This window comes from Asparagus officinalis, chromosome 2 (genome assembly GCF_001876935.1).
Source record: "Asparagus officinalis chromosome 2, Aspof.V1, whole genome shotgun sequence".
NCBI lineage: Eukaryota > Viridiplantae > Streptophyta > Magnoliopsida > Asparagales > Asparagaceae > Asparagus > Asparagus officinalis.
In genome coordinates this window covers 62,221,230-62,234,621 of record NC_033795.1, presented here as the reverse complement: position 1 = coordinate 62,234,621, position 13,392 = coordinate 62,221,230, and the positions used below count along the sequence as shown (strand labels likewise).

The 13,392-nt window shown below is 39.3% G+C and overlaps 1 protein-coding gene across 2 annotated transcripts; it reads left to right on the top strand.

The window, feature by feature from the left end:
• Nucleotides 2,147–8,388, top strand: LOC109831533 (cAMP-regulated phosphoprotein 21-like). 2 transcript variants are annotated; one of them, XM_020398866.1, is made up of 4 exons: nucleotides 2,147–2,402; nucleotides 5,833–6,448; nucleotides 6,539–6,809; nucleotides 8,058–8,388. In XM_020398866.1, the coding sequence occupies exons 1-4, from the start codon at nucleotides 2,246–2,248 to the stop codon at nucleotides 8,130–8,132; spliced, it is 1,119 nt and encodes a 372-aa protein (XP_020254455.1). In that variant the 5' UTR covers nucleotides 2,147–2,245; the 3' UTR covers nucleotides 8,133–8,388. The 2 variants fall into 2 exon arrangements, with proteins under 2 accessions (XP_020254455.1, XP_020254456.1); XM_020398867.1 differs by having other exon boundaries at nucleotides 2,148–2,402; nucleotides 8,108–8,386.

Genomic DNA, 13,392 nt, shown 5'->3' with positions numbered 1-13,392 from the left:
TACACATGAAGGAACTCGTAAGAGGGTGGAGTTGAGTTCTCCGGTTGTTCCTCCGATAATCAAGTTAGTAGGTGATATTGAGTAAGGAAATATAGAGTTAGCTCTTAGTTACGTAAAAAGGTCAGAGAGAGTTACCTCATGTAGTGCCACTCCTTTTTATAGTTGGTAGAGTAATAAAGTCCATGGGGGCTAGAGTAATAATGATATTTGTCAAGGCAGTTAATGTGAGAGTAGTTGGCTAGCAAGGGGTTCGAGGTAAGTGTCATCTTTTGACTCCTCAGGCTCAGGGCTGAGAAATACATCCTTTTGACTTAGTTACGCTAGGTGTTGGCTAAACAATGGACCGAGTCATATCGCTGGTGGTCAATTAAGAGGTTGGCTGAGTAGTACCACCTCATGACTCGGTTACGTGAGATGTCGGCCAATCAAGTCGTTCGTGCCGAGTCGGGTTATATCTTAGTTGTGAATTAGTTTGGTTAAGCAGAGTGTAAGACACGTGTCGACTTCTTTGTGGAGATAATATTTAGCATTTTTAGGGGTTATAACACACGCGCGCGTGCGCACACACACTCACACACACACACACAGTAAAGCTCTTATTAACTTAAGTGGATAATAACACTTGTCCACCAAACTTTTTATCCCTTCATTATGCTTTGAGATTTGTGCCTTTATTTGTGTAACATACTAGCACAAAAATCAATGCAAAATTAATGAATAAAAAAGTTGGTGAACAAAGGGCTCCCACCCACTTAAGTTTATAGGAGCTTTACTCTCTCTCTCTCTCTCTCTCTATGTATATGCATATGTATGTATGTATATATATATACATATACACATACATATATATACATATACATGTACATACATACACACACATACATGCATGTGTGTGTGTGTGTGTGTCTATATATATATATATATATATATATATATATATACACACACACACACACACACACACACACACACACATGTATGCATGCATGTGTGTGTATGTATGTGTGTGTGTATATATATAGGCATACATACACACACCACATGCATGCATACATGTGTGTGTATGTATATATGTATGCGTGTGTTTGTATGTATATGTATGTATGTATGTATATACACACACATGTACATATACAAATACATACACACACATTTGTGTGTGTGTTTTTATGCATACACGTGTATGTATGTGTGTGTGTGGCCAAGACCCTCAACCTTGTACATTGTTCTGCCTATACTTAAGCACCCTCACTTTCAAAACGAACTCTCAGACTATGTTTGGATAGAGTTTTTAAGGAGAAGAGGGGGAGGGAGAGAGAAGTTCACAATGCTAACCCTCCTAACATTGTGTTTGTTTGCACTTTTTAGTTAGCAATGGTAGAGAAGGAAAGTGATGAAAATTAGAAAATTTAACCACTTTTTCAACTGTCCAAAAGTGGATGGATTGAGAGGGAAGGGGAGAGCTTTTAAGTGGAATTTTCTTAAAATTTTAATATTGACCTATACGATTAAAACGAAAAGGTGTTTTTTCTTATTTTATTAGAAGGGCACACTGGTCAATTAGCTTCTATTCTCTTTCCTTCCCATGCCCTACTCAAAACAAACACATATTATAGTGTACCCTTCAATCCTCTCGTTTCCTATCTAAACACAACTGATTACATTCTGTCGTTTTCCTTTCCACTCCCTTTCCTTGGGTTTAAATCAATCATTCCCCTTCCTTCACCCCCTTTGTATCCAAAGTGACTGTTAGACTTGGGACGCTTATTAGGGATTAATTTTAAATCTATTTTATATTTAGCAGTTTTGTAAATGGTGTAAATGATGTATTTTATTATGACTTTTCTGTAGTTCGTACTAAGTCCTTATCTATTTGGTGTATTTTGAAAGCAAATGTTCAAATTATTATTTTTATCTTTTTTACAGTAATGCCATTGTAACGGGGTTGGCCAACTTTGCTTGCTTATCGTAACTTATATGCACGCAAATGTAAAAGGGAACCACTAGATCTTTTGTGGTAGCATCAAATCTCCACCGTCAAAAGTTTGGACGGTCTAGATCAGTCTTCAAAATTTTTTATAATAAAGGCAAAGACGAAAGAATCCTCTTCCTCCCTCAAAATCTCTCACCCCCCGTAGAGAAGAAGTCAAGAAGTCGAGGGAGAGAGAGGGGGAAAAAAGGGGAAAAGAAGGGAGGGGAAGAAAAAATCCTCTTTCTCTCTCCTCTCTCTTCACCAGGAAGAAAGATGGAATCTTCCCCGGTCTTCTTACCGTACGCCGGGCCGGCGCAAGGTAGCATCGCTGGGGCAGTGGAGGAGGAGAAGGGGAAGGAGAACGAGATCTCCTCGCAGGTTGACCAGTTCCTCGTGGAGGCGATAGAAAACCCTCGTCATCGTCTCACCGGTTCGTTTCCATTCTGCCTTGATTTTCTTGTTTGCCCTAATTTGTTTAATTGGATTTCGATTCTGTAGATCTTTAGAATTGTGGGGGATTTTGTGTTGAATTTTTTAATTTTTTTTAGGATTAGGGTTCTTCTTAATTCGGAAAACCCTTTTGGAAAGATGTCGGCTTTCATGGGTTTCAGTTTTTGAAGCTAAGAATTGATGAGAATTTGTTAGAGTTGCAATGTGGAATGTGTTAAGCTTTTCTTTCTGGATATTAAGTATTGATTTTTTTAATTATTAAGAGCAGATTATACCCCTAAGGTGAGAAAATTTCACAATGAGTTGACAGAGCTTTGCTAACTGGCCAGCTGGTTTGATGTTTGTATTTGAGATAGACTAGTTATTAGCATATAACCTAGTGGCAAGGTGGAGAGTGGATCGACTACCCAAATGCTTGTGGTAGTGGAGCTATTGTCAACTTATTGATTAAGTAACAAAATTCTTTAGGAGAGATGAGAGCCCTTGACTAAGACGTAAGGTTATATGTTTTTTCTTCAAGGAATCACATGAATTATATTTATGCAACCATGAACCAGAATGGGATGCAGATCAGTTGTTAAGGCGCAAGGTGCATAGCAACACGCAAAGGCCTTAACGTGCTCATTGCACAAGACAAGGCGAACCTCATTGAAATTGGGCACAACCCCAACCACACTTTTCCTTAAGATTTTGAACACAGAATTGATGAAAAACCATGATGAATGACAGTGATTTCCGTATACAATGATCAATTTCTGACAGTACATTTCTATTCAATAATTTTCTCAGTAATACTGATTAAGAAGTTATGAGATGGGAAAAATGGCATCTCAAGCAATGTTGAATTGGGAAAAAAGAGAAAAGAAAGAAGAGAATATGATGACCACAAGAGAAAGAAGAAAGATGTGAATATAATAAAGAAACAAACGGGGAAGACGAATTGACTAATAGTGAAGTAGAAAAATGATGAGATGTTAAGCACAAAAACTAAAGAAACGTTGACACAAATACTAAGAGCAGGAACAAAAGTATGTAATAGCAATATGATGGTATAACATTAAGGGTTTGTTTGGATTGAGGGGAATAAGGGTGAAGGGAAGTTAGGGGAACCATTCACCTTGTTCGGGAATATTTAGGAGGGAAGTTATTCACCCTAGTTCCCCTTGGTTCACCCCCTAATAGTATAAAATTTGTTACCCCCGAAATTAGGGTGTAACCAAGGGGAAGGGAACTCCCTTCCCTTCCCTTCCATTCTCTCACCTAGTTTCCCTTAACTTCCCTTAACCCCATTGAAATCCAAACACACCCTAAGGCATATACCATTGAGGCGCGAGGCATTCTGACATGTGCACATCGCGTACCTCACACAATTTGCCCTGCATCTCATGCATGGTACAGTTGTAGCGCCTCGAAGTGTCCAACACCCAAGGTGATCGCCTTGTAGCTTGAGATAATACTGATGTAGATTTCTGCCTATTGCCAAAGGAAATCTCGGAGATCCATCATATTCTTTGATGGACCCCATTGTTACTTTAATCTCATCCTGGCTTTTTCTCTTATTGCCTCTGGTTTAATGAAAGTTCAGACAATTGCAGAAAACAACAAAAAAGAATTTGATGCTAAAAGGGTTCTTAAACAAGAAGAAATTGACTCTTAGCTGAACTGGAGTTTGAATTTGATTATTCAAGCTGGCGTATAGGGGTATTAATGCGTTTCCATAATTCAGAAAATGGGAAAATATTAGTTCAAAGATAAGTATGAAAGTGATAAGTGAGAAATCATTTTCTATGCAGAATTAAACACTATTCAATTCAGCTTGTAAAACTCTTCTTTCCATCTCTAATTCAGCCTTTAAATGGATCATGTACTGGGTAAAGGTAGGATAGAGTTAAAAACCCTGGTACCACATCAGATAACTGACATAAAGTAGAATAGAAACTAAAGGCATCATTGGTTGGGTTTTATTTATTGTTGGATAGACTACGCATAAGTAATTTTTGACTATGTTACTAGTCATGACTAAATTGATGAAAACACTAAAAAATGCGTATATTAAGACTTAGTTCTGCACTGTTTTAAATATGGATGCTAATATGTCATGGCAACATGCTTGGATTTAAATGAGAAAGTCCCAACATGACAATCTTTACTTTGGTGCATGAAAAGAATTTCTAAATTAGTGAATCATATGAAAAGTTTTGGCCAAATAAATGGTATGTTGAACTCATTGTTATGCTGTCAAATGTATTTTGCATAAATAAGTCTGAGGCTTGGAACCAACCGTGTTTGTTTTTTTCATGTGGAAACATGACCACTTTATGCGATGAAAAATCTGATATCTTACAAGACAATGACTTATATTTGTTTTAGGATTTCTTTTCCTTCTTGTAGGCTATATCAGAGGATGTTAAAACTTTGGAATGCCAATTTTAATTATGTTACCTTTTTGGAGTTTTCTTATATTTTTTAAGGTTCTATAAGCATCAGTTTCTTATATTTTTTATGGTTCTATAAGCACCAGTTTCTCTTTTTCATCCTCTATTTGATTTCTTTCGTTTTTTAGCTCCTCTAGAATTCTGCCCCTTTATACAATAAATAAGTGTGTTAGTTTCATCTTAATTTCAACTCTTCTGTACAATCATATAATTTACAATCCTTGGTTCTCTTTTAGTGGCATCTTGGTTTCATACTGACAGATTGGTATGACTAAAATTGTGCTGCATGAAAATGATAACATGGTTTAGAGCACGATATGCTTACACCTGCCTACATAACTGTTCTCTCTGTTTTTAATTCAACTGAGTGGCTGTAATCCATTTACAAGATTAGAGTTATCTATCACTTATTGTTTAATGAACAAAATGAAATCTAATCTGAATTAAGTATATGGACAATAAGACTTGACACGTTTTTCCAATGAGTTTGGCCCTTGTCTTAAATGAATAAATTATGAATAAAACACCTTTATTATTGGCAGGGGCTAGTCTCAGCTCTTCACACACACACAATTGAGACTTGGATATTTCTTGTTTCAATGTTACGATGGAGCAGTCTTGAGGTTCGCGTTGCATGTTACATATGATAACATTTTTCTAATTGCTCAGATCTATTTGTGCATGTTGTCAGTTGAATGTACCTTTATAATTCCTCGTGAAGCTATTAATCTATCTCTGACGAAATAATATTTTGCAATGGAGCTGTAATTTAGAGTAATTATATTACTTTGTTTCACAAAGCAATATCTCTGATTTCCAAATCAGGAACTACTTTTAAACCAGAATATCCTGTTCCTTTATGATTGGAATATCTTCTTTGAGGGACTTTATTTTCTTTTTTTTATTTCAACATTTTTTCCCTGTGAACTCTTATGTTTTCCTGCCTCTTCACTTATGACTCTGAATGAACTGCAGTTCTGAGAATGGAGTTGGATATTCAGAAGTTCATGCAGAACCCAGATCAACATCAGTTTGAGTTCCAGCATTTCCCAACTTCATACCTCAGATGTGCTGCTCATCGTGTTGCCCAGCATTATGGCCTACAGACATCAGCATTAGATTATACTGTAGATGGTCCAGGAAGCAAAATAGTAGCAAGGAAAACACCTGAAAGCAAATTCCCGGCCATCTGTTTATCAGATATTCCTCTAAAACAACCTGAAACTAACAAACCTCATAAAGTTAAGATTGCTATCCTTCCAAGACAGGACAAACCTTCCATGGCTGATTCAGTCCATCTTGGAATGAAGAGAAATACTATGAGAACCGTGGAAGAGAGGGAAGAAGAATATGATAAAGCAAGGGCCCGCATCTTCAATGGCTCTTCCAAACCAGTGATAGGCCCATCTTCTATATCCGCCACTGTTGATAAAAGCAACATATGCCCAAGCTCAGATGGGCAGGAATCGTACAAGACTTCCATTGATACGAGTGAAAAAAACAGCGCGAAGGATGGTGCTTCTCGAGTTGCCATTTTCAGAGATAGGGAAAAGGATATGACTGATCCAGATTATGACCGTAGCTACACCAGGTATGGTGTCATTCATTCAAACTGATTGCTTTCTCATTACAATCTGCATCCAGTATGTTCATATAGGTAAATGTTACTTCAAATCTGCAGGTATAATAAGGGTATCACACCTTCCCATAGTTTTAACTTGGCTCCGTGCAATGTTCTTCAGCCTTCACCTGTGCAATTTCAGGAGAGCATTTCACACTTGGGTCAGTTACCTGCAACTCAACCTTTGGTGAGTTACAGACTGTCAGACCCGCCTATGAGCCCCTATGTTCCAGTTGGTCGCAATCAAACTCCAGTGGATACTGTCTACATGCAATGGCCAAATCCTGCAGTTATGTATGCACAGTCCTATGTTAGACGCCCCAGTTTGCAGGTAGTATTGCATAACGCGTAAAATACGATTTTCTTATGCTGAACCAAACTTAGGTTTTTGCTCTGCTTGGGCCTCTTTCTGTGTCATGGGGACCATGCATGGTTTTTCTTGGATGCTGATATAAATTTCGCCATGATAAGCCTTTGTTGTTAATTGAAGCTTTCCCAGTAAACTTTTAAGTGACATGGATTACCTTTTTACTTGCCGTGTTTTCCAGTGTATCACATGATGTTCTGCATCACTTTTGTTTCAATTACAGCATATAGCAATTTAAAATAAGGGGTAATTGCAGGTAGACCCCCCTGCAGTTTTATTTTTGCGGATATAAACCCTCAGTGAACTTTTTGTCTCTTTCGAGAATTCATTCAAGGTGTCTATCTGCACTTGGGCAGATAGTACAAGGGTTATCCGTACCTGTAGAGCTACAGGCGTTTTATCCACTAATGGGTAATTATACCTGGGCTCTATCTGGAATTAACCCTTAAAATAATTACAAACATATAGAAAAAAGTATAGCTGTTGATGTGGTCTATAATTTTTAGCTCGGAAAATGAATGTCACACGTCTAAAAAGACTGCTGGAGACATTGTTTTAGTCATGACTGCATATGTGTATTTTTTTCTGAATATTTGTACATGACTTATAGGACAATTAGCTTTCATGTTCTTATATTTATTTTTAAAAGTGAAATATGATTTACATATTTTAAGTTAGGAACATCAATGCACACAAGTGCATGTCCTCATTGTCCTGGCACATCCTACACACAACTTTGGTTTGGGTTCTTAGGTGCGCTTTGTATAATCATGTCTTCTGGCTTTGCTTATAATTTTGAGTTTTTTTTTTCTTTTTCATTTATTTAAAAATCTAGTCTCCCGGATGCTTTTCTCCAGATTTGTCTTCTTTAATTTTGTTAACATATTATATTATGTTTAAAGAAAGGGTTAATTGCACATTACCCCCTGTTGTTCGTAGTTGCAGATAGACCCACTGGTGTTGGATTTTTTTAACTCTTTAGATAGACTCACTAATTTCACCCTAGGATAACATCTGTCAAAATTTCAGTAATGGTAAACAGAGTCAAAAAAATTCAACCTAGGGGGTCTCTCTGCAACAATGAAACTTGCAGGTGTAATTAAGTTCAAAATGGTAGTTCTACACTTTGGGCTATGTTGCCTTTGACCCTTTAAGATACCATTTTAATGGTATCCTTCGTTTCCCTCATCCGAAATGTATCTGAATTATTAGGTTTCTGGTGGCACTATTTGTATTGAAATGCGGTGCTTGTTTCATGGCAGGCTCCAGTTTATCAGCAGCCCCTGAGCTTTGAACGTTGGCAGAGCTACTAGGAAATCAGGGGACCTGTGTATCCGGAATTTTGATATTTAGGGGACTACTATTGTAAGACACCACCAAATATTACCGCATAGTTCTTTTGTATTTCTATGTCTTCCGTCTCTACTGAAAAGAAAAGTCTCTTCTAGTTCTTGCTTCTGTATTTCTACTGAGGGACAATGCAAATGTTGTGTTTGTTAACTATCTTTTGCTGGAATAGGAACATTATGTCTTTCCATCTCTCTATTTTATTTATTGATTTCTTGTTTTTTCTGTCTTGACTCTTGTTTGGATACGATGGGTTTTCCTATGTTCGACATAATTTTGCCGTGAATCACAAAGACCAAATTGCCGTAGGATTGCTGTTGTCTATATGCTGAAGCAAGCCATGCTACTATGAAGAAACTGAAATTTGTTGAGTCCCTGTATGGGAATCCTCATTTGAATACTTACAAGAAATTGGGAGTTAAATGTTAAATGACAACAATTAGTTAGAGAGGATATGTAGACGTAAGGGCATATATATCGATGGCATCAGATAATTTATGCTCCTCTGGAGTCGTTTGGAAAGTTCTAGGCCTTGTTTGATCGAGTAGAGCTTTGTATCAAAAGAATAAGAACGCCAAATTTCTTTTATCAGATCTTTTCTTTTTAAACAAACCCCATCGATAGCAATCCTAATTGATATAAATTAAGAATACCTAATTAATTCTATAAAAAAAAAATTTCTAGAAATTTCTCTAAACTATGTCAGTTTCTTTATATTCTAAATACGTCAGATCGACAAACATTCATATAAAATAAGAAAAGCTAACATATTCTCTTATATATAAGCATCAATCTTGAAAAACTAAGAAGAGAAAACATACTACCAAATACACAGCCATGCCAAAGAAATCCAAGAATCTCCCTCAAAATCTCTTCGTGGAGATGTTGTCCAGACTGCTGCCATTACGGTCCATTTTCAGATTCTGTTGCGTTTCAAAGCTACGGAACGAGATCCTAAACGGGGAATACTTCTTAAACCTCTACTCTCTAAGCCATCAATATCCTCATCCTAATTCCTCACCTACAATTCTATTCTTCTACTATGAAACAATCAGTGATAAATCTCTCATCACCATCTCCTTCAATGGTTCTCCAATCCATCACAAGGACTGTGCATCCAACTTCATCCGATCTTTGTTGCATTTATGCTCTCCATGACTTGCAATGATCTTCTATGTATTGCTGCTATTAGATATTATCGATATTTAGATTTAGGAGATTATGGGATATTATTGAGATATTGTGATTGTGAAAACGGCGAAGGAATTGTGAAAAACGTGAAGAATAACTCAAAACAGACTCCACCACACCCTGGTGTGGTGTCTGCCATGGGTGTGGCAGAATCTGTCCTGCACCACACCCGAACCACGTAAAACCTTGGTGTTTGTGTTTTGTTTGGTCTTTCTCTCGGCGTTCGTTGGTTTGGTTTCTCAAAGCATCAGTCACAACAAGTGGTATCAGAGCACGGGCAACGCTTGGGCTATTTGGAGGAGTAGATCGCTTTGGAAGTTCATCTAGGGCTTCGTTTGGTGATAAAGGTGGGATCTTTTTTTGTAAAAATCTCGTCTTTTTCAGTTTGGATCTATTTCTCGTTTGTTTCCGCATTGGTTTGGTGGTGCCTTGAGGATTATGGCCGAGAAAGAAGGAGTTGTGGGCAGTACTTCCGGCGTGAAGACCGTCCAAAGCTTGAATATCCACTCAATGAAGATTGATGTGGAAAAGTTCAATGGCACAAACAATTTTGGACTTTGGCGATGCGAAGTCATGGATGCGCTCAACGCGCAAAATTTGGAAGATACGTTGGAGTTGGACGGGAAACCGGACAACATTGATGAGAAGGTTTGGAAAAAGATGAATCGAACGGCGTGTGGTGTGATTAGGTCTTGTCTCACTCAAGATCTAAAGTATGATGTGATCAATGAGACTTCTGCAAAGAAGATTTGGGAGATCCTTGAGAGCAAGTATTTGACCAAGAGTGTGGAGAATCGCTTGCATTTGAAGAGGAGGCTTTACCGCTTCCAGTTGAAGAAAGGAACCTCCATTGGTGATCACATGAACCACTACACGAAGCTTCTTGCGGATTTGGCGAATGTGGATGTTAAGATTGAAGATGAGGACAAGGCGTTGTTGCTATTGAGTTCCTTGCCTGACGAGGAATATGAGACCTTCGTTCTTACTCTTATTAATGGGAAGGCATCTCTTTCGTATAGTGAGGTCACCGCTGCACTTGTGAATTATCAGCTTCGAAAGAAGGATAAGGAGACTTCGTTTGAGCCGGTAGCGGGGGCGTTGGTCGCAAGAGCAAAGGGTCCAAACCGTAGTGGGAGGTCGCAGTCTAGAGGGGCACATCTTGGAGTTCGTAAGAATCAATGTGCCTTTTGCAAAGAAGATGGACATTGGAAAGCCGATTGCCCAAAGTTAGTTGATCGAGCCGGGAAGAATAAGGGAAAAGCTATTCAAGCTTCAGAGGCGAATGTTGTCAAGGCTAGTGGCAACGATTCAGATTCGGATTCTTCGGGCTACTCGTTATCTGCACTGCCGTCAGTTTGTGTTGCCTACTCTACAGAGTGGATATTGGATTCGGGTGCTACATACCACATTTGCCCTAGGAGGGATTGGTTCTCCAGCTTTCAGGAGTTGGAAAGAGGGGATTTCGTGCTCATGGGGAATGATCACAAATGCTCTATTGGTGGTATCGGTACCGTTCGGATCAGGATGAGTGACGGGGTGATTCGGGAGTTGGTTGGAGTGAGGTTCGTTCATCAGTTGAAGAAGAACATCATTTCACTTGGAGCTTTAGAGGTAGCAGGCTATAGGGTGACCTTGGCGGATGCACGCTTGAAGGTTACATTTGGGTCCATGATTGTGATGAAGGGCGTCAGAAGGAGCAATTTGTACTATTTGCTTGGGAGCACGGTGATTGATAGGGAGATGACGACTTCATCAGATTCGGCTAGACTGTGGCATTGTTTGGTGCTGGGGTATATGATTGGTAATACCGTGCATTGGTTGTTGAGGAGTGCTATGACCTGCAGATTGAAGTCCTGTGAGCATATTGGGATGAGCAAGACCGTGGTGGAGTTTGGCATTCCTATCCATCGAGCGAGGGGTCTTTTAGGAGGTGTTCAGTCAGGCATTTGGGGGCCTTCCAAGGAGGCATCATTGGGAGGTAATCGTATCTTAGTTTCCGCAGTTGAAGATTGTTCTAGGCATTATTGGGTCGCGACCAATTCCCGTTGGTGTAAAGTCCTAGAAGTCAACAACAATTGGAAGAAGTGTATTGGCAGAAAGGTAGCTCGTTGTTCTAGATTTGATAAGGGTCCTTTCTTGCGTTTGTGCCGAGCTCACGGCAATAGGAGACACTTCATTGGTGTGGAGACTTTGGGGCGACGAGATGAGATGACAGTTTCGATGGGTCGTTCCTTTCTGGAGGAGGATCGGCGTTGGCTGTCGAGCATTGGTTCTGGAGCTTCGACATATTTGGGTCATCTTAGTCACAGGTCGTCGACTGCTGCATTAGGAGTTATTGGATCTGGTGGAGCTGCTTCAGATTTTGGGTTGCGTCGGATATTTGGATACCCAGCATTTGGTCACATCGAGGATGTGAGATTTGATCCGATTGCGCGTTTGGGGTTCAGAGGCTCATTTGATTATCGTTTGGGAGCTTCTGATTTTGTTCTGAGCAGGTATGTCACTTTTGACTCTCGGCAGGTGGAGAGTGTTGATCAGGTCATTTGGATATCGCAGCAGGTGGAGAGTGATGCTACTCCACGTTGGGTGGAGATTACTCCACATACTCCAGATCATACTGCGTCATTTGGGATTCCAGCTGAGGTGACACAGGTTGGGGATCATTTGATTTCGGATGCAGATAATGGATTGGTTTTGGATTCGGTTGCAGCTGGTGGACATGATTTGGATACGGCCATTGGTTCACCTCAGATGGAGGTGTTTGATTTGTATCAGTTTGGGGCCGCTATTAGTTGCAGATCCGTTGGCGATATTGGGGAAGAGTTGCAGACGATGCAACAAGTGAGGCATTTGTTTTGGTTGGTGTCGGCTCAGTGTTGGGAACACTTCGCCGAGGTGGAGAATTGTGAAAACGGCGAAGGAATTGTGAAAAACGTGAAGAATAACTCAAAACAGACTCCACCACACCCTGGTGTGGTGTCTGCCATGGGTGTGGCAGAATCTGTCCTGCACCACACCCTCTGCCACACCCACGGTGCAGGGTGTGGCAGAATCTGTCCTGCACCACACCCTCTGCCACACCCATGGTGCAGGGTGTGGCAGACTCGTTTTTAGAATCCCAATCAGTTTGGGATTGTGTTTTGCTATAAATAGAGACACGTTTTTTAGGGTTTCCTAGGCTTGGTTTAGGCTTTGATTAAGCATTGATTGGGGGCTATTTGGAGCACAAAAAGAGGTATTTTTGAGCTATTTGTTTAGGGTTTTATTTGGAGAGATTAAGAGCTTTGTGGTGAGATTAGTTTGTTCCTTTGAGCGTATTGTAATCTCAGTTTGTACTCTTTCTCTATTAGTTAAAACCCCATCCCCCCTTGCCCCGTGGACGTAGGCAACTTGCCGAACCACGTTAAAATTGGTGTTTTGTTTGTGCATTGATATTTGGTTCGTTTGGCTCTCTTGGATTGGCGTTTGGTTTGGTTCCTCGACACAGCTTCAGGCACAACAGTGATATGTGATCAGATACGATTTTATTTCATATCTATTTGGTAATATCCTCCTAATCTCTATTTAAGAGAGATGATGGTTAGATGAATAATAACTTTGGCTTTTTTATTTCTCTACAACGTTGATTCTAGGAACTTCTCCTAGCTTTCTAGATACCGAGGTCATTGAGTGGTTTTTTGAATGGCCTTCATGCTCCCTTCGACAACTACGACAACATTTTTTGTGTCTTCGACAACATTTTTAGTTCCTACATCATTTGATTAACTAGTTAATTAGCATATTCAGAAATGTTCTTGTATTATTAACTAGTTAATTAGCACATTCAGATACATGTGCTATTGCTTTGCTTAAGGATTTCATATTTGATACCACATATTCCATCACAATCTAGTTATGAAGAAAGACTTCGTTATAGAAAACAATGTTATTTGATGCCAAAAATCTTTCTACACCATCAAATACATATCCCGAATCTTCACAATCTAATTTGAGGGAAACCTTCACAGTA

Excerpts from the sequence above, each read along its gene's own strand:
- LOC109831533 (XM_020398866.1), top strand. The coding sequence starts at position 2,246 with ATGGAATCTTCCCCGGTCTTCTTACCGTACGCCGGGCCGGCGCAAGGT. Across the intron at positions 6,449-6,538 it reads TATGACCGTAGCTACACCAG|GTATAATAAGGGTATCACAC; the intron begins GTATGGTGTCAT and ends TCAAATCTGCAG. Across the intron at positions 6,810-8,057 it reads TTAGACGCCCCAGTTTGCAG|GTTTCTGGTGGCACTATTTG; the intron begins GTAGTATTGCAT and ends CTGAATTATTAG.